General features: G+C 43.5%; 1 protein-coding gene across 1 annotated transcript in view; it reads left to right on the forward strand.

Annotated features, from left to right (window-relative positions):
- The window catches only part of FAM124A (family with sequence similarity 124 member A), a 20,938-nt gene extending 7,869 nt beyond the window's left edge, over window positions 1-13,069 (forward strand). Inside the window, exon 3 of the mRNA XM_009642628.1 lies at window positions 12,266-13,069. Coding sequence (XP_009640923.1) covers window positions 12,266-13,069 — 804 coding nt within the window. The remainder of the gene's footprint in view (window positions 1-12,265) is intronic.
- Window positions 13,070-21,322: the final 8,253 nt, after the last annotated feature.

Genomic DNA, 21,322 nt, shown 5'->3' on the forward strand with positions numbered 1-21,322 from the left:
CCATGCCTGCACTGCAGAGGTATTTATTGCTGCGTAGCGTTCGAATCAAGGGGCACAGACCCTCACCTTTGGAATACGGTTGTTCGGATTTTGAAGAAAGGTATTTTTTTTAGAGCGAATTCCATTCATGGAGCTTGTCAAATTGTCCAACCTTGTTTGTGTGGAAGAGGCATTGCGGGTGCCATCCTGCCACTGTACAGACCTCCCAGCATGTGTACGCCCCCCTGCAGCACAGTGCCCCTGTTTGTACCCCCAGTTTGTACCTCCTGGGACTGAAAATCCAGGTACATGGGGCATCTGTGCTCTGGAGAGTCACATCCAGGTGGTGGTGAAACCTTTCGATGCCGCTTTGCAGATGCCTCCCACGGAGGCAGCCCATGCCAGAGTTGACCAGCGCATGTGTAGGGCTGAGGAGATCAGTTCAGCTTCCCTCAGCCCTACAGCCCAGGTAGTCACTGTTTTGTCAGGGTTACTGCTTGCACTGTAGGCATATCTGGGTTAGCCTGCAGTAATTTGTAAACTTAAGCTTACAAGAGCCATCAGGAAACTTTTACACAGCAACCGCCCTCACCTACGTCCCCTTTTCCTTGTTCTTTTTCAGGAGGTTTCTGCTGCATGATATAACTTTGGCTTATGGGATCTTGCACTGGTTTCAAGTAACTTGAAGGGAAGGGTTAAAAAAAAATACAGGGCTTCTAAATAAGGCTTTCAATTTCAAAACAGCAAATTTTCAGAAATAACAAGTGCCAGACAGTACAGAAGTAAAGTGAGACTTACCGAACAGCAGGCTGAGGTAAACCCTGCAGAGAAAATCAGAGTAAGGATTTAGCGATATGCACCAAAACGGAAGAGTGAAAGCCTGCTAAGTGTGGCCTCCGAGAGCAATTAACTTTCATTTTTCAGTGAGGATGAGGATGCTGAACAGGAAGCAAAATGGCAAATGGGAATGAAGTTACAGAACTGGAAATGATCACTTTGGAAACGTGGTGAAGCAGAAGTTTAAAAAATGCAAAATGGGGGGAAACAGAGACTCTGGCTCTAACTTACGCGATTGTAAAGTCATGAAGACAAAGTGCTGGTATACAGGTTTTAAACAAGTCTGCACAATCAGAAGTGGAGCTCTATAACTAAACCAACCCTCTGACGACTACCAGCCACCAGGGCAACACGGCCATGAAAAGAAAAGGGCAGTCTCTGGTATATACCAGGGTTAGTATAACCTAAAAAGTGTGGGAAGTGTTTGTGCCATTGCACAAGGTCCCACGGGCCATATCTGTCCTCAGCTCTGGGCTCCAGAAAGGTGACTTCAGAGGGGTGCGAGTACAGGGAAGGGCTCTCACCCCGTGCAGAGGAATGGAGAGAGTGTCTTACAAATGGAAACTGGAAAAGTAGGGTCATCTGAGCCTGGCCAAAGTAGGCCTGAAGGGAGCTCTGTGCTTGGAAATATACCAGCAGGTAAACGGCAGGGACAGGAAAAGGCTTTTTCACTAAATGTCTCCTCTGGTACAGGAACAAGAAAACAGATTTATGTTGGCAGTTGTAAATATTGATGGCCACCTACATAACAGCCACCCTGCAGGTGCAAACAGGTTAATACCCTAATTCAAGACAGGATGGTCAGTTAAGGAAAAGGAATTATATGATCATAGGATCACAGAATCATAGAATGTTCTGGGTTGGAAAGGACCCCTAGAGGTCATCTAGTCCAACCCCCCTACAGTAAGCAGGGACACCTTTAACCAGATCAGGTTGCTCAGAGCCCCGTCCAACCTGGCCTTGAATGTTTCCAGGGATGGGGCCTCCACTACCTCTCTGGGCAACCCATTCCAGTGTTTCACCACCCTCATTGTGAAGAATTTCTTCCTTATATCCAGTCTAAACCTACCCTGGTTTAGTTTAAAACCATTACCTGTCACAACCGGCCCTGCTAAAAAGATTGTCCCCGTAATGACAGAGCATGGGTTATAAGAAGCACTGGATTTGGTGATCCATGGACTCCTTATATTCTTTTAACTCATTCTGAGTTCAAAACAATTATAGTAATTACCTTTTAAAGTAACAGGACTACCTTCTGACTTCTCACAGAGTGCTGCTATTAACGATATTATCAATGCCACAGTGCTGGTAATAACTTCCACTTCTTCCCAGTTATATGAACCAAATCAGTGACCTCCTAGTATTCTTCAGTAATCACCAGAATATTTTTGTTTACTTCATATAGATACTGCACCTTTTTACACATTAAAATTACCAATTTTACCCAAAATGGTGGATTAACATCCCTGTTAAATTACAGGCAGTGTTTAATGTTTGAAGTTGGAATATACCTCCATGATTAGACTAACAAGATGTGACCTCTCTGTTTTTCTTGGTGTGCTTGCAGGGACTTGGATGCTTGCCAGCCAGATTGATCCATGTTCTTAACCCATTTTGCAAATGCAATTACCAAGGGGCTTAGGTAAAGTCAGTGCAAGAGAAAATAAAGTTATTCATGGGCAGGATAAGTCTGTTTAATACCACAGAAACTATTCCTTCATTTGCAAAGGGGCCTTTCAAAATTATTTTGTAGCTTTTCCACTTTGGCAAGTTAGCTCCGAGGGTGCAGCTATCTACCAGCTGAGGCAAGGGTGAGCTTCAGTTGGCTTTAGCAAGAGCAAGGCGTAAGAGCACATTTGCACCCTGTGGGAAGACACCCACTCTGCTTCACCAGCACCAAGCCCAGAAGCAGGAGCTCTGGGGAGCTCTTGTCAGAGCAGTGGGCAGAATATGTAAATAACGCAGCTAAGAATATACCATATACTGGTATACTGAATATACTGCCAGTTTTATAGGTCTTGTCCAAATTCCTGGCTGCCTTTGGGCATAATCCACTCAGAGACAGCCAAAGGGTGAATGAATTTGCATACCGGCAGTGCAATGTGGGAAGCAGGAGAGGTGAATAACTGATGGGACTGGCTTGGCCACCCGTGTTTGGGAAGCAGGGACAGTGAGCAGAGAGGAAAGTGCACGGGTGGCTTCTTTAAATTATGAGAATGTCTTTGGATAGGCTAGGAAAGGTAAACCAACTGGACTTAGTTCCATTCACCACCACTCTCTGGGCTCGGCCACCCAGCCAGTTTTTAACCCAGTGAAGAGTATATCCATCTAGGCCATGAGCTGCCAGCTTCTCCAGGAGAATGCTATGGGAAATAACGCAGCTAAGAATATACCATATACTGGTATACTGAATATACTGCCAGTTTTATAGGTCTTGTCCAAATTCCTGGCTGCCTTTGGGCATAATCCACTCAGAGACAGCCAAAGGGCGAATGAATTTGCATACCGGCAGTGCAATGTGGGAAGCAGGAGAGGTGAATAACTGATGGGACTGGCTTGGCCACCCGTGTTTGGGAAGCAGGGACAGTGAGCAGAGAGGAAAGTGCACGGGTGGCTTCTTTAAATTATGAGAATGTCTTTGGATAGGCTAGGAAAGGTAAAATAGCATTTTGGCAGCATTTCCTAGCTACTTTGCGTGAGGGAGGACATGCAGACATACCTGGGAGGAAGGCAGGCAGCACAGAATGAATATCTCGCCTAGGTTGTGACTCAGTGCTTAAGCATAAGAACCTACTGCCATTTTACATGTCAAGGGGTACCTGATCCACCAAGAAGAGGTGTCCTGGCACATTGGACTCAGGACCCACGGGAGGGCTGTGCCCTGCTGGAATGCCAGGCAAGCACCCTTGGAGATACCAGAATGGACCAAACACCTCTGTTCAGGCACCTGGTTCACCCCGTGATAACCAATTTCTTGCTGAAACCCCCTCCGCCATCTTCAGCACCAAGAAGCAAACAACATTGCTGGAAAGCCAAGGCAAATAAAAATCCCAGGAAATGTATCATTTGTTACCAGTCTCTCCTAATCCTGCCTGAAACAAGGTAGTCAGATCTGGCACTGTAAGGCTTTTATGCCAGTTACTGTACTAATGAACCTATGCTGTTTATGGGGTGGCTATTTTCTGCCTAGCGTTGCTTTATAGAGCATCCTTGAAATAACAGTGCAAACGTTAACTGATCACAGCTTTTAGTTAGAGGGATATTTTTAGCTGATTTGCTGAGTTAATTGGCCAGTGTTTTTTCTGCCTATACAGGGCAAGCGTAATCTTGAGTTCAGAAGTGGTGTAAATCATATTTAGGAAACATGGTTTATTACTCAGAGCTTTGGTTCTGAGAAGAGATTGCATATGGACCCAGCCATTAACAATTATTAACCTGCTGCTGTGCTACCTGCAAGCTCAGGCTGCTGCTACCTTGGAGATTTCTCCATATCCCAGTGTACAAAATCAGTACTCTAGATCTATGGTCAGGCAGTAGTCATCCCCTAATGGTTTCATGAGATCAACTGCAGTCATTTCTGTTCAAGATCAGTATGTTACGGTTGAATATGTCCTTGGAGTTGCCAGAAGTCAGTCTGAGGGTGCAGATGTCTGCCAGCTGCATGCAGAAAGGCATTTTGTGATAGGCATTTGCAGTGCAAAATGCCTGAAGACGAGTCAGCATGAAGGCTACATGGCTACACGGACATCGGCAAATACGTTCTACAGAAAAAAAGAATCAAAAGCTTACAGCTGAAAACCTCTTTGTTTATTTGGTGTATTATGTACAGGTGCCCGTGAGACTCATGAGCTCAACTCTTCATACTGTTTCAACTGAGGCCACGAGGAGCACAAAAGTGCCTTTATATCCCTCAGGTTATTTAAAATATGTACGTGTCTGCATGAAAAGTGTGGTTGCAGTCAAACCTCACACTCAAGATAGCCGAACACAGAAATCTGGGAGAGAGATTTTTCCATGATGCACAGCTGATGCAGTGTGTTTTAGGGAGCAGAGGCAATGTGCCTTCTTACCGAGTGCTGGAGACTGGCCGTAACTGAAGCAAGGAGCTGGGACAAGAGGACTTGGGCGATGCAGAAAATACCCTGTCCTAGATATATGGGCAGCAAGGGTGGGTATTACTGAGCTGCTGAGGTCAAAATCATTACAACATCTGAGGTTAGGACAAAGCTTTTCCTTTTCCTCTCCCAGCCCCAACTGGGACTAAAAGAAACATTTTACTCTCCTCTGCTGCAGCAGGAGGAATGGTTTGCCTCTCAAGCTTGTCTTGGCCAAGGAGGGGCAAACCTGGGAGGCTCAGGGTCCATTTCTCTTTCTGTTGAGAGGTTTGGGTCACAGATCAGTGTGGTCATGGTTATATTTACTTCAGCTGAGCCACCAAACCCTTCCAGACCTCACCTGGCTCCGCAGTTCCTCTCTCCAACACAAAGCAGCGTTCCTTCTTGTTCTCTTAGTTTCCAGTTTGAGTGCCTTGGTGGCCATTCCAGCATTCGTATGATCTTGATCAAACATGTAAATAGTCTGGGAGCATTAGTCAATCTGATACCATTTTAGGGCCCTTGGGCTTTGTGGCACCTCTGTCTTATGCCGCTGTGTGAAGCATACAGCAATTTTGTCTCTTGAAAACTGAAATGCTTTCATCTGCCTAAACTGTCAGCAAGCGCAGTAAAGAAATGGCTTAATGGTTTGTAAAATGATGAACACAAGGTCAGACTCGATGATATAATGTACCCCTGTAGTCGTAAATGCAGTTAAATCATCTTGTCCCTGTTGCTCAAAGCATTACCGACTACAAACTCTGGGGAATAAAGGGAAAAAAGTGCAGTCCCAGTCTTGAGTCACTACAGTTAAGTACAAGTAGAAGAGAGAAAGATGAGCAAGTAAACCAAGAAGCAGAGAAAGTAAAAAGGAAAGACAAGAACAGGCAAAGAGAGGGCACTTTTGCAGAGAATAGTTTGGTCTGCAAGAAGGAAAATGGAGGTGAGGGAAGAGCTTCAAGCTTGGTTGAATTAATAGTGCAGATAGAGCAGAGCTGAACACAAAGAGGAAGAAAGGCAAGAAAAGGATCAAGGACAAGCAAGGATGTATACAGGGCACCTTTGCAAAAATTACCTTTAGTTTCTGTTGAAACTGGTGAAAAGAACCAACTTTTGGAGTAAAAATTGACTCAGTCAAGGGTGGTGCCTTAAGCTGATTTAATTAATCTTTAGGTCTAATACTAGGCTTCTGTTTTTAAAAATCTTCTACTCTATTTTTCCTTTCCTTTTAGAGCCGCGGGTGTTTGGTTCTTCTTAGTGCTAATGATTGGGTTAGGAGGCAACACAGCGAATCAGTCACTAACTCAAATAGGAGGAGGTTTTTGAGTTGTTTTTCTTCATCCTAAGGTACTTTGTCTTTTCCATTATTGCAGTTATGTTTCATGGCATAGTAAGCTCTCTGATGACTCTACACCCAGCAAAAACTCATGAGAGGGAATGTATTTAGCATTACCAGACACCCACCTGTTCTAGTTTTGTAAACACAGTACATGCCACTTTTCAAATATGTTCAATTCAATTTAAAATAAATTTGTGCATTTTTCTTTTGATATGCTGCCCTTCTGAATACATTTTGCCTTTCAAGTAAGACTTACTATGATAATGCTGAGGACTAACCTCTGCCGTTTTTTCTTGTGTTGATTTTTTTCTCCCCCTGGATCAATCCCACTGGTTTTAATACAATTAATCAAACACCATTGCACTCCTGTTGAGCAAGGCAGGCGAAATCCGGGCTCGAGATGGTGATGTCATTGCCATGCCGGCTGTTTGGCTGGGTTCTGACCTCAGCGGAGCCTTGCTGGCAGTGCTTAATACAGATAATGCATAATGAGATCACTATCTGCTTTCTTAAAAAGCAGGCAATTTAAAATAGACTGCAGGAGCACTCGTGGATTTTTTGTGTCAGGTATAGGCAACACAAGTGAAGTCAAAAGTGCATTTCTGCGAGGTTTGCCCAGAGTTGTTTATGGCGTTCCTGGATATTCGTCATGAAATTCTTCTGCAGCCCATTGTAATACACAAAGGCTCTAAATCCCTCCAGGCTTCACAAAGATTTGTGCAGAGATTATAAATGAGCAGCAGATTAGCGCCAGATAAAAAAATCTGTTCTGTTAGAGAGCTAATCTCAGCCAGTTTAGTCAGCGGCCAGTTTGTTGTGTGTGTCTTTATGGCGAGGTCTGACAGATCTCTCTCCCTGTATTGGGGAATTTCAGTTAAAATCAGCGTGTCGGTTTGGATCAAGTCTTTGCCTTTTGATGGCTGACCCCCTCTCCAGCATCTCCGCCGCGCCTGTGCGTGATGCAGGCGGCATGGCTGTAACCAGGCAGGGGTCTGCCCGGCTGCAGCCAGGTAACACGCAATGCAGAAAGCAAGCTGGGAGAAGGCTGAAGATAAGGACTTGAAAAAGAGAATAATTCAGAAAAATTAAAGCAGATGCAATGACTTCCAAAGCCAAGAGAAGGACTGGGGAGGAGGGAGAAGGCTGGTCTGCTGAAAAGAGTAGCTGGCTTTGCATCACGCTGTCCTTGAGGCACAAAAATAGGTCTGTCTGGTTTCAGCCTCCCATGGCTGAAAGGGCAGTGGAAGATCAGCATCTCCCGCTTGCTTTCTTCCGAGAGCAGTCACATGTGGAAATCCAGTCTGAACTTTGTGGGACTGTCAGGCACTGTAAGGTTAATACAAAGATGAGCGATCTCGTGAACGCACCAGCTGCATGCAGCTCGCCCTGTGCTGTGCCAGGGTGGTATGAGGGAGCACAGTCAACGGCCTTGGCACAGGACTAGGAGCTAGTTTTGCCTGAGTTTTAATCCTGGCTAAATCATCGAATCCTCTCTGTGATCTCTGACAAGCTACAGAATGTAGATATAGAAAAGTCTTATTAGTCCACATAATCCAGTTCTCTACAATATAGGATTAGCCTGTAGTCTTTATTCACTGGTATTTCATGAGATGGAGCTTCTGACACTCCACCTGTAGTACAGCTGTGCAGTCCGGTATTCTCATAGTCAGGAAATTTTTCAGCTATGTTGCTTTAAGATGAAGGCATTAAAAAAAAAACCCTATTATTTCCCCTTTCTGCCCATATCATGAAGAGCAGCATTGGAAAATAGGTCTTCTAAACAAAAAAAAAAAGGATCAAGGTAAAACAGTTCTTCCTATAAGCAGAGTTGTTCAGCAATAAGCTGCGTTAGGGATGTCTCTTGGCCCGCCCTGCAGGCAGCCATCCTCAGGGCAGGCTGCTCTTGTCCCCTTCTCCTCACCTATCCACCATTACCTCCTGCCAGGCCAACTGGGCTTGACCAGGAGCTGTGACCCAGTAGCAGGAATAATAGCAAATACCTTGTATAAAATGAAATGCCCTTATCTGCCCACAGTAACATTAAAAGAGCTAGGAAAAGGGTTAAAAATAACAAAATCTTAAAATTAATATCTTACCTAAAGTAGATTTTTCTTGTTAGTATAAGTATGTTCCAGTTAGGCCAGGTACTTAAAATTGTTTGGCTGCATGGGGCAGGTTGCCCCTTCCAAGTGCTCCCACTTAGAAGTGCATTTCCCCCTTCCTTTGAGTCTCTACTTTTTATCTGCATTTTGGTTAGAAAGTTCCTACATGAGAGCCCCCGGGGTTTCTAGCAAGGGTGTTTCATCTCACCTTGTCCATTTATCCTGCCTTTGCCCTCCACTCCACACCCTCGTAGGTGATGCCCCGGGTAAGCGTCCTTCTGAGTACTGGTAATTTGGTCACACCTGTAGTCATTGCGTTGCATATCTACAATCCAAAGCTAACACAAGGTGATTTAAACTAGAGTGTTTGTAAATATTAGAAGGAGCTGTGCTTTACTCAAAAAAATGCTTTACCCATATTAATAAATTAAACACGCCCGGGAACATTCCCAGGCACTGAAATCCCTGATATGGAGTGGCCCATGTGTGTGCTTGCAAGCCGGGCCAGGTTTCAGTTGAATATGAGGAAGAACTTCTTTAGTTTGAGGGTGACAGAGCACTGGAACAGGCTGCCCAGGGGGGTTGTGGAGTCTCCTTCTCTGGAGATATTCAAAACCTGCCTGGACAATGTCCTGTGCAACCTGCTCTAGGTGAACCTGCTTTAGCAGGGGGGTTGGACTGGATGATCTCCCGAGGTCCCTTCCAACCCTTGCCATTCTGTGATTCTGTGATACAGCAGGTACCTACAATTACACAACTGAATCAGACCCAGTATCTCTCACCAGTGAGAGACCAAATTAAATTATTTTTCTTTGGAACACGTTTCAAAAGTTATGTCAATACATGGGAATGACAAATTATTGCCATCATCTAAATGCATGAGACTTTTACTAGTGTGCAAAATATCTCCTCTATACACCAAAGCAAAATAATCACATGGGAGTTATCTCTGCAGGGTTTGGTTTGGCTCCAGATTGTAGATATCTAAAGCTAGAGTCTAACTGCAGGCATTTTTGTGTGAGCTACAGTCCATGTTCTCACTGTAGTCAATGTGTATGGGATCAGTACAACCCAAGGACCTAGAGAGCAATTCAGCTAACCAGATAGAGGAGTTACCTTTAGGGAAAGCTGAATTGCTCTCCAGACTCCGTTGGCTGCGTTAACTAGACAGCTAAATCCTACCTGTGATGTCCATGGGCTCTGCTTTTTATGTATAGACAGATGGTATGGTCTGTGCAAGGTAAAGGCAAGGCTTTCGTGCTGCCCACAGAACTCTTCCCCAGTGCAAGCGTCAGATCTGTCCTCAAAAACCTTGTGGTTTCAGGTAGAAATCATAGAAATCATAGGTACAGTCTTGTCTGAGTTGTTACCAGTGCTTGTGGTCCCAAGGGCCTCCTTACCTTTTCACAACCAAGACGACTGCACTTGCTTGGATCCTTGGCTTCTGTGGATGCTTGATCTGCCAAATTATCAACTAAGTCTATAAAAACACAAGAATATAGCATAAAAACTAGCCGTGGTCAGGCAATCTTTTCTCTCTGAGAGGTAGAAGTGTTCTGGGGGTGCTTCTGTTGATTCAGCAAGCATGGTGGTTGAGTCCATGTAGTGTGTCTGATGTCAGAACTACTGAACAGAAAAAAGTAGTACCTTTGGTTAGTGCAAACAGCAATATAATGAGGAGCGTTTTCTTGAAAAGACTCATCAAAAGAGTGCGGTGATTTGGTTGTGTAATTCCAGCATGTCATATTGTTATTTCTGGGTTATCCAGAAATGTCTTCAGTTAAGAAACAGCTGGTATTTTCTTCCTGGACACAAGCCTTCTAGCTTGCTGAGTATTTTTTAAACAAATTAGCTCACCTAGTGCAAAAATAAAATAATCTTGCATGTAGAGGTCTAAAGTGATTTCCAGTTAATGGTTTGTTGACAATTTGACTTACTTTATTTGAGTCATGGTTTAGTAGCGGACAGGTACTAATGGGCTTGATGATCTTAAAGATCTTTTCCAACTCAACGGTTCCATGATTCTATGAGTCTCTTGTACTCAATTTGTTATCAGTTAATGAAACTGCTACACTACTCTGGTTAATTTACCCATTAATTCATTTAATTTTTTATGGCATTAAGGAAAACAGCTTATTATATTGTACAGAAATAGGTTATGAAATAACATACCTCATTACATGTATGTTGGTGTATGTATAGGTACTCATCCACAATGCCTAAGTGAACTCCTATGGTTTGGCTGTCCTATAAATCACCTCTAGCTAGATGATCATGAATAAGAAAAGCATTTGTTGCAGATGTGAAAATCCTTTTTTGCCTATATAATCACTGCAATAAAAACCAGAAGATGGTTATGACAGATCTGGGTCACTGAGGCAGTGTGATGTGCACTAGCAAGATGTTAGAAGCAGCAATGTACGGAGTTCTTTTAGAGATGGTGGAAACAAAGGACCTCCTTGGTTGCCAGTTCTCATCCCTTTCTGTCATGTCATATAATCTCTTTGGTAAAGTGATCAAGCTCCATCACTCACCCCAGAAGACTCTTTTACTTCTCTTGTGATTAGAAACCTTTTATTAGTTTGTGGTTCAGGTTTTTTAATGGATAGTTCTTTTTTTTTTCCTTGTGCCTGCATCTTTTTCAGTTTGAATTTATTCTTTTTCACATAGGCATGATTTGAGTCATGTGCAGCATTCTGGATGAGGCCATAGCCGTGCTGTACACAGCTCATTAATACTTTTTTAAGTCACTTCAGACTGCCCAGAATCATGTTTGTCACAGCCTTGTCACTTTAATAGCGCATAGTGACCAAGATGCCTAGTACTTTCTCCTCTTCTATTTCCAACTGTCAAGTCCTGTAGCTGAGATTACTGTTTATACTCAAGGGTGTGATCTGGCACTTTGTCCCACTGTCCCTTTTGGGACAGAAATCTAGCATTTTGTATTATGTGAGAAATTCCAGTAAGAAGAATTTAAATTAAAAACTTTTTAAAATGTGAACTTCTAAAAGCCTTACTGGGATAAGTGGGATGATGAAAAACCTTATGATTGCTTGGACACTAGGGGCTCAGTTCAGTTGCCCACACATCAGTGTCTAATCCCACAGGAAGGCCACCTGGCTTCCAGCAGCTTCTTGAGAAGGACATTGGTTCCCCATTTGTCACGGCTGCTGTCCCTGTGCAAATGCTCAAGTATCTAGCAGGTAGACAACTGACTCCTGCCCTAGGGATGAGATTTAGGTCCAGATTCAGATCATAACCATCAGCTTAAAGCCTTCAGTCTAGGTGTCTACAAGCAAATTAATTGTCCAAAGCTGTGCTTGAAGTCATTAGGAGCTAGGTAACAGAGCAAGTGGGTTCTAGGGTGCACTGTTCAACTAGTCAGATGTGAAAGAGAAAATGTGAAGGAGTTGAAATAAGTAGTAAAATCCCATTGAGACAACAGAGAATGAGGCTGCTTGGTGAAGGTTTTTTGATGTTTCAGAGGAAAAAAATAAAAACATGTACGCCCTAGTAAGGAAGAAATGAGAAATAGTAATGATGGTAACATACATTTCCCATTTCTTCATTTTTGTTCCTTAGCGGTCCACTAAGGCAGTAATGTTGGAAGACAGAGTATGAATGAATCTGAACAAGTCAATAGTAAGTGAGAATTTCAAGCTAGTGTAATTCAGCCCGCAAGGCAGGGCTCCTCTACCATTTATTCTTGTTGTCTTCAAGGCTTCTTATGTAAATATTTGGGATTTTGGCAGGGTGCTTTCTCTTTGTTATTGAAGTGAAACATTTGCTTCAAGCACACTGAATGAAGTCTGCTTCGTAATTATTTGCAGTAACAACTCAGCAGCGGAGACTTTACGGTTGTAAGACTGCCAATTCTGTATTAATGTGATCTTTTCTCCCTCTCCTGGCTGCAGCAAGCACGCAGTTGGTGTAGGAAGTCTGCAAAGCAGAGCAAGCAACCATATCCATCTGTGTCAACAGATTCCCGCTTCACCGCTCTGCCTGCCTTTTTTCCTGAGAGCCACCGATCTGTCCCTGAACAACCAAAAGAAATGGGTCAAAACAAGGTATATCATGCAAATGGCCTCAGTCATCATCTTGGTTTCTCTGAGCAGGACTTGAGACACAGTGATCAAGGAGACTTCACACGCAGATCCAGCAGTGCCTCCAGCATTTCATGGTCATTTCAACGAAGCAAGTCTCTGTTCTGCTTGCCCACAGTGAACTCCTCCTCAGCCTCAGAGACTTTTCATGTCAATGAACCATTTCAGTTTTTAAATACTGGGTCACCTGCAACCAGGTTAAAAACATGGAGATGCAGCCCCAGGCTTAACATTGATGACTTGGAGGGTGCCCAGGAGACTGATGTAGACACAGGGATGAAGATGTCCTTCTCAGACCTGTCTGTGGTCTCTGCATACTCTGCCCTTAATGGATTTTGCAATGACTTGGAAGCCTCTCTTCCCCCACAGAAGCAAATTGTCGCTAAGACTAAACAAGCAGCCACCAGTGGAAGGCCTCTATCAGCCACGTGCAATACCTTTGAGTCAGTTGACGGTTCACTGCCTTCTCCCTCTGAATGGTCTTCCAGCTCATTCGCATCAGCATCTCTCTCCAAGCAGCCCAAACAGTCCTCTAGAGCAGCTCCTTGTTCTCTGGATGATCATGGTAGTGCTTGCCCAGCTTCACCAGCTAACGAAGAAGAATTTTACATCTGAGGTTTCTCTATCTTACACCTTCCAGGGCAAACATGTTCTACTTGTGAATGACAGCAGCGGGCCCACCTTCATCTTGCAGAAGGTTCCTTGCTGAGGAGAAGGTGATGCAGCAGAGCATGCTAAATATTTGAAGAATATTTACCCTCAGAGATGGGTGTCCCCAGACTGTGTACAGTAAAGCAGTCTGAGCTTGCACCCTGTACGTTTGTGCTGGAGGCGATGATCAGAGGCTTGTCCACAGCAGTGCAAAGTGGATGGTTTCTATGACTGACCCTTGGATTTGTGGTGAAGGAAATGCCAGAAGAGGCACATAATTATTGAGTTTTCTTCGGCAGAAACTGAAGAGTAATTAGTGACACCAAACTGCTTTAACTTTTCTGAGAAATTCCCTTAACTCAGGAAAGATGGGAGGAGAAAGGAGTCTTCTTTCCCTTTCACAAGTTCCAAAGGCAGCTCTAAACACAGCAGATCCTAGTAACACATCTCTAGTAGAGTCAGGCAAGACGTTTCGTGTGAGGACACACACGGTTCCTTCTAACTTCTGAGAGTTGGCAGTGCTGCGGTGGGGAGAAGCTTCACCCCTTCCCCAGGGGAAGAGGAAGCTCTGCTGTATATGTTACTTTGACAGTCCAGGATCTCAAAAGTGCCAAAAGGGAAACCTTACAGAACATTTTCAACTTGTCCCCTCAAAAAGCTCATCCTTTCCGGTTGGAAGGGAGCCATCTGGGCTGTTCTCTGACCCGCTTGCGTAGACAGTGGTACCCAAGTCAACCATGGTTGCTACTTCTAACTCAGGCAAGAGAGAACTTACCTTTCTGGAATACAAAACATGGAAGACAACCCAGCTTTTTTATATATTGCTACACCACTAGTCCCAATTTTTTAAGGGGTTGGTATTTTTCTGAGAAAAATAATTAATGCAGAAACTTATTCTTCATATTTCCAGCGTAAGCATACTTCTGAGTAAAACACATTTCGTCTCAAACACCTCTCTCCAAAGGGAGAGCAATTCAATTTTTACTGTCTTTTCAAGTGATGTTTTTAAAATACACATTTTTGATAACCTGTTTTGCTCGAATTCATTTGGTATTTAAAAAAAAAAGCAAGTAAAAAGCTGTTAATACGACAGCTAAGTACCTTTACCAGGATTTAAGTTGCATATACAGATTGCATCATGCATGTTCTGAAAAGTTACATTTTTTGGCAGAGAAGTGGCTGTGATTGAAGCTCTGGTCTAGGGAGTGAGAAGACGACCATGTTAAAAGGTGTATGTATAATGCTGTATGTAACCTATATACAGGTACAGATGCTGAAGACCTACCGTGATGGCATTGTGGTGGATGGAATAAAAACACGTTTGTGGAGAAAAATGTTTGCCGTATTACCAGGTAGTTTTACTCAGAAGAATTGCTGCTTTGAAAAAAAAAAATAAAAATGCTCACACATACTCTAAATAATATTTACACAAAGTGGAACAGCTCCCCTGGCCCATTTAAATAAATGCACACTTTGTAGAAACAATTCTGGAAGAAAGCCTGGGGGAAATTGAGTACAGGTTTATAGGGGAGGAGGAAGGGTTCCATTAAACCTGCACCCCCAATCCAGAGGAGGCCAGAGGGGTAGTCAAGAATCAGGATGCTACTCCTCAAGGCTTCTTCCTTTCGCTGTCATTTTCTCCACACAGGAAAAAAAGCATCAGGCTGAAGTCCAAGTCTCCTCTTCGTGAGATGCATCATAGCATGTACCAGAGGTAGACCTTGTCTTTTGTGCTAAACACAATGTATAAATAGGAAAATCTATTCAAGCTCAAAGAGCACAGGAGATCAGCGGCCTCCTCCCGCCCTCCAAACTGTTTAGGCTTACTCCAGTTGTGGGTAAACTGTTCTCTTAAGAAATGTCTGGGACCAGAAATAGCACCAGTGAAGGATTTGTCATGGTGTGCGTGTGTTTACTTCCTCTATACTCCAGAGTCCACGCAGTCTTTCCTCTGACTTTCATGGCCTTTAGATCAACCCCCCTCTGAACACAGCGGACCCAATTTATCCAAAGTTGCTCTCCATGTCATTGTTTGTACCCTGTCAAAATACTTGTAAAACACGGTGAGGTCAGACCAGCAGTTTTTTTCATCAGCTTGCAATTCACCTTATGAGCAGCAATACCTAGGACAGTCAGGCTCCACAGGTTTAAACTTATGAGACATTATTTTCTGTCACATTCCTGGTAGCACAAAAATAAATTATGAAATAGCATTGTATATTTATGGGACAGCTATTTTACCAACACTAGCCCCTTCCAGATATGACAACCAACAGGATAAATTTGATTAAAATCTGTTACAAATTTTAGTATTAAATGTTTGGAATGGGGGGGGGGGGGAAAGCCTTTTCACAATATTTTAATAATATAGATAACACTTGATCTGAACATGAAATCAGAAAACTGGTTTGAGCTGATGTGTCTTTCTGATCTTGGAATCATGCCAACATCCAGACTCCTGGCAAAAAGTTGATGGGGGCTTTTAACGAAGAGGCGGCTTTGAAACATCTTTCTGCCTGGGGTGTGCCTCAGCAAGAAGGAGTTCAGCACATCTGGGGGCCATCTCCCGGCGTGGCAGGAAGCACTGGTGCTGGAGGTCTACGAACACACGCCGGATAGCTCAAGTGCCAATCGTGAGGCTCATGCGTGGTATTAACCGGCAGCTCCGCAAACGTCTCTGCTCCAGATTTTACCACGTTAATCCTAACGGGAAGAAAGCCAAATGAGCTTCCACGGACTCTGAATTTATGCTGTTGCTGCTGGTTCTGTCTCCAAGTATTTCTGTTCTGTTTATTGATACTTAACTAGAAATGAAAGTTTTAATTGTTTACATTCGTGGTGCTTGTAACCAAATTCTGGAATAACCGAGTGTCCTACTGTCAGGAAAAACAGAGATGATAGTGTCCAGAAAACTTTTTGTCTATAATAAAGCAAGCCAGATTTTGAAGAGTGTTTCACTGAAGGTAGGCTTTGTTAATTCTCTTCCCATTATTTAAGAAGGGGCTGATCTCTTCAAGAGACTTGAATATGCACAAGTTTCATGGAATTTACTTACTGTTTTGGTTAAATTATGAACAATGTCATTTGAGAACTGCAGGTTTTCCCTGAACTTTCTCTCCTTCTCACCCCAGAATGTGTTGCTTCTGTGAAATAAAATAGAGATGAAAAGTCAGCTGTGCTTAACCTTCTGCATGTTCATTTATGAAGCATTGAAGACTCACTGACTATTTTAACTAGGCTTCAAAATTACTGCAGTGACACAAGCTCTCCAGCTCTTGGCAGTGCACGTTGGTGGGATAATTACAAAATAAACATAGGAAAAATATTTTTATGTTGGACTCAGCTTTGCCTCTGCAGACCGGAACTTTTGATTCTCACTGTGTTGTTGTAAATCATTTGCTCCAGTAAAGCTGAATGATAAAACAGGAGCTGTGACACATATTCATAATCTTGCATGCTTAAATCCCATCTTGGTTTGCTTCATGTACATTGGTCTTCATAATAGTGCTTCCCTCTTATTTCCGTCAGCGTGTGGTGTTATCTATTATACATGTCTTTATTCTCCTCATGGGACATGTCTGCATGTCAACATTACATTGTATATGCAAAGCTATGTAGGTTTGGCTTTGTTTAGTTTTTATGGGTTTATGGTTTAACATTGTGGGTTTTATATGTATTTATATGGCAGTTATAGAGTTGTAGAAACATCAGGAGTTGGAAGAGGCCTCTGGAGGTCGTCTGGCCCAAAGTGTCTGCTGAAAGCAGGCAGCAAGCTACTCAAACCTCCAAGCTTTGAAGTTAAAATCAGGTTGTTCAGGACCTTGTCCAGGTCTGAAAATATCTAGAGGTGGCAATTTCACAGTGTCTCTGGGCAATCTGTGCCAGTGCTTAACCACTGTCATGGTGAAGAATTATTTCTTAATCTGCAGTCAGAATTGTTCGAACTTGTGATTTTTCCCCTCTTGTTTCACTGTGTACCTCTGAGAATCTCTGTCTCTGTCTTCTCTATAATCCCCCCTTAGGTGTTGGAAGACTGCTGTTGTTCCCACAGCCTCTTCTTGCATATCATATGCTCTAGCTCCCTGCTTAATTGCGTTGAACTTCCTATTCACCGTGACCCCAAGATCCTTTTCTGCAGAGCTGCTCCCTAGCCAGTAGGTGCTTAGCTTGTGCTGTCATACCAGGTTAGTCCATACCAGGCACAGGACTTGCATTTGTCTTTGTTGAAATTTGTGAGGCTCTCATTGGCACCTCCTTCAGTTAGTGAAGGTCTCTGTGAATAGTAGCCCTGCCCTTCAGTGTATCAGTCACTCCCCCCCCAGGTTGGGGGTCATCTGCAGACTTGCTGAGGGTGCATTTCATCCCCTTCTTCAAGACATAGATGAAAATGTTGAACAGTGCTGGACCCAGTGTTGACCCTTTGAGGCCGACAATCCAGTCAGTTATTCCCCCATATTGTAATCCACCCATCTAGTCCATGTTTCTTTGATTTGGCTACAAGGATAGTGTGGGAGACTGTTGAAAGCCTTGATAAAGACAAAGAAAATTACATTCACTGTTCTTTCTCCATCCAACAAGGAAGTCATCTCATCGAAGGTGAAAATCAGGTTAGTCAGGCATGATTTACTGTTGGTAAATAAATGCTGGCTTTTCCAAATCACCTTCTTGTCCATCTTGAGCATGGAAATGGCTTTGAGGATTTCTTGATAATCTTTCAGAGGACTGAGGTTAGACTGATCAGCCTGTAGTTCCCCAGATCATCCTTCTTGCCCTTCTTGAAGTGGGTTATGACATTTTCTTTCTTCCTGCCATTTGGAATTTCACCAATCATCACAACCTTTCAAAACTGGTAGAGAGCAGTTTCACAAGGACATTGGCCAGTTCCTTTAGCACTGTCAGCTGTAGGCCATCCAGCCCCATGGACTTGTGTATGTCCAGCTTATTGCATCCCTGACTCAGTCTTCTAGTGTGATCAGTAATTTTCTCCTCCAAACTTTGCTACTAGATACAGACACATGGCAGGCCTGATAGAAGACCGCATGAGTGAAGATCTTCTAAGTGAAGACAGAGGTGTTTTTTCACATTGCCAGTTACAGAAGACAGGAACTGTTCTAGTCTGTTCTGAACCAGTTTCCAGATGTTCAAAGAAGGTTTTGTCTGTCTTCTCTTCTTGATTGAGTAGGTTGTAGGAGAGGCCCACAACAATATCCCTTTTGTTAGCTTCTCCTGACTGTCTCATCCACTGTTCCCTCAAAAACGTGCATGCATTCATGCCACTTAGTTGCCTAGAACACAAACCCCACCACCATCAGCCATCCTTTCCTAAAGAACCTGATTCCAGCCATGGCAGCTGTAGTTACACAACCGTCCCATCACATCTCCAATTGTCTGGTTTTACATCCTGAGAGTGCTGAGGTCTTTCAGGAATGATTAGCCATCCCATCTGCCCAACAGAATGGAGCTACCCTGGTCTTGGTAAGACAGTCGTATCTCACAAAGGGCTTTGGAAGCAACATAAAACCATGGATGCATTAACTATTGAAGAAATCAGAATATTGGAACACATTGGTGTTTTCAATGGCTGGTACCAGTAAGGAGATGAGTTCTTGTGATCCCGTACGGAAACTTTTTGAGGCCTGCAGTTTCATGTCTAGGTAGCAAGCACTGCTGTGGCCTAGCTTGGACACCTGTGAGCTGCCTTCATAAGAACGTATCCAAAGGCTATACGATTGCATGGCTCAGGAAGGCCTGAGGTGCCACAGATGTCACTTTTGTAAATGGTTGTCCTTTCTTGAATTTGTCCAATTGCTTTCTGAGTCCATTTATCATCTGCAGCATCCTGTGGGAGGGAGTTTCACTGCTACATGTGGAACTACTACATGTTGTACAGGAAGTGTTATCCACCAAATCTGCCACCTGCTAACTCCATTTGATACCTGCTAGGTTTGCTCTAGGGACAGACAGTCCATAATCATTTTTTTGTTCACCTTTTTCAAATCACTCATGGTTTTACAGATTTCTATAAAACCTCCCTCTGTTCTGTTTTCTCCTTTCAAGCTGAGAAGTCCTAATCTAGATAGTTATTCTTCATAGGAAAACCATCCATGCTTTTGTTCATTCTTGTTAGCCTTCTGTATTTTTTTTTATTCTGTCATGTGCTTTTTGAGCCAGAGGTCCATAATCACACATAGCTTTGGAGATGTAGATGCACTGTGGATTTACAGAATGGCTTGAAGGTGTTTTCCATTTTATTTGCTGTTCCTTTCCTAGTCACGTGACTTGCTGCTTTGACTGCGGCTGAGCACTGAGCTACCCTTTTCATAGATCTTTATATAGCCCCAAGGTCCCATTCCCAAGCAGTAAAAGTCAGTTCAGAGCCTACTATCATGTATGTAAAATTAGATCTATTTTTTGGTGTAATTAATTTTAGAATTAGCTATATTGAATTGAATCTGCCCAGTTGCTGTGTGTTGTGAGACTCCTCTGCAACTTCCCCAGTTTCCCATCATCTTTACTATCTTGGATGCTTAATAACTTCAACAAACTCCCATCTCATGAAGCCCCTCTTTTTCCAAGTTTAAGTCACACCGAACAATATAAGCTTGAGTACAAATCCCTGCATGACTCCACTGCAACCTCCTTCCACTGTCAGAACTGGCTATTTATCTCTACCTTCTGTTTCCTGCCTTTTAATCAGTCCTTTATTCACATAACCTTACCTCTTAAACCATCACAGCATGGTTTCTTTCAGAGGCTTTGATGAAGGACTTTGGAAAACTGTTCTTAGCTGTACACCTATTTGTGGATGCCTTCTGAAGCCTCTAATAGGTTTATGAGGTGTGATTTCCCTTTATAAAACCATGCCGACTCTTCCCCAAAATAACTCAAAATTATTTCTGTTCAGATAATGAATTGTCTCTCATCTGAGCCTAAGTGCAGAGCAATCCTCCCTGTGGCATCCTCTCCCAGCTTCCAGGACTCAGCATAGTGTAAATTGCTAAATTTACACAGCGTCCAGACTTCCTCAGCCAGAAGCTGTGTTCGGATCACTGTGTGACCAACTGCTACATCGTGCTACCTATGGATTTATCTTCCGTCAACTTGTCAGATTTCTTGTTGAATCCCTTTTCATTCCTCGGGTTTCCACAGCAGTTCATGGCAATGAACGGCACTGAATTCATGCCCTACATGAGAAAATAGTCATGGTTATTTGCAGCCTTCACCCAGATAATTTCACTGAGCGCTTCATGTTCCAGGAGAAGTCAATGCAAAGGGCTGGGCAATGTTACTTCAGTACCTGGGAAGGATCCCATCGCCCTGAGCCCAGGAAAAAATGGGTTGTGAGATAACTGGGAGGAAATATCCTGCACATGTGGGTGGGGGGATGGAATCCAACTGCTTGATGTGGAAAGCCCTGCAAGTCATTGTAAATCCTGTGATGGGAAATGTCTACAGTGGTGATTGGAAGGACAGGGAGAAGGTTCAGACACTGGATCATTTTTTTGCTTGTTGGCTGTGGTTTGGACCTCTTCAAGCAGCTTTCTCCGAGGCACTGTATGGTGCCCTTCACCCAAAGGACTGTTCTCACTATGGAAAAGGCTACATCAAGCCTGGGCTCCTCTGTCTCCAACACTGTCCCACCAGACTTTGCATCTTCCTGTCCTCCCGCATGCCCTTGGGCATCCCACAGGGCATGAAACTCAGCTCCTCAGGGTCATGCTGTAAAACACCTCTCAGCTGAGCTGCCGCACAAGTCCTCACTTTATTTTGGATAACAACCTCTGCTGCAAAATGGGATAATTGCGTCCTCAAGCCATAAGGATCTCGTAGCAGTCCAGGAGGGAAGCCAGGCCAGCTGCTGCATGGTGTGTCTGTGACCGATGGGAGAAGGGTGTGGACACAAGTCAAACAGTGCTGGGCTGGCCTTGGAGCTGGAGATCAGTATTCAGCCTGCTTTTATTTAGCAATTTGCAGATAGACAGTGTTGCTTCAATTTGGACACAGAAAGGGCATCTGGAGTCTTGGAGAGCTTCACGAGTGAACAGGCATGCCCTGTCTCTGCTTTGACCCAGACTTTTGCGTTAAGCACGGTTCACTTTAGAATCAGTTGTCCTTTTTAGTCACTTTTTTCCTGAATATGTGAGGCATAAAATGCAAAACAGCAGGGTAGGTGGAGGCCATTAATCCAATCTGCCCATCATAAATGAAAACTGCTGA

The sequence above is a fragment of the Egretta garzetta genome, unplaced genomic scaffold, assembly GCF_000687185.1.
Source record: "Egretta garzetta isolate BGI_Z169 unplaced genomic scaffold, ASM68718v1 scaffold377, whole genome shotgun sequence".
NCBI lineage: Eukaryota > Metazoa > Chordata > Aves > Pelecaniformes > Ardeidae > Egretta > Egretta garzetta.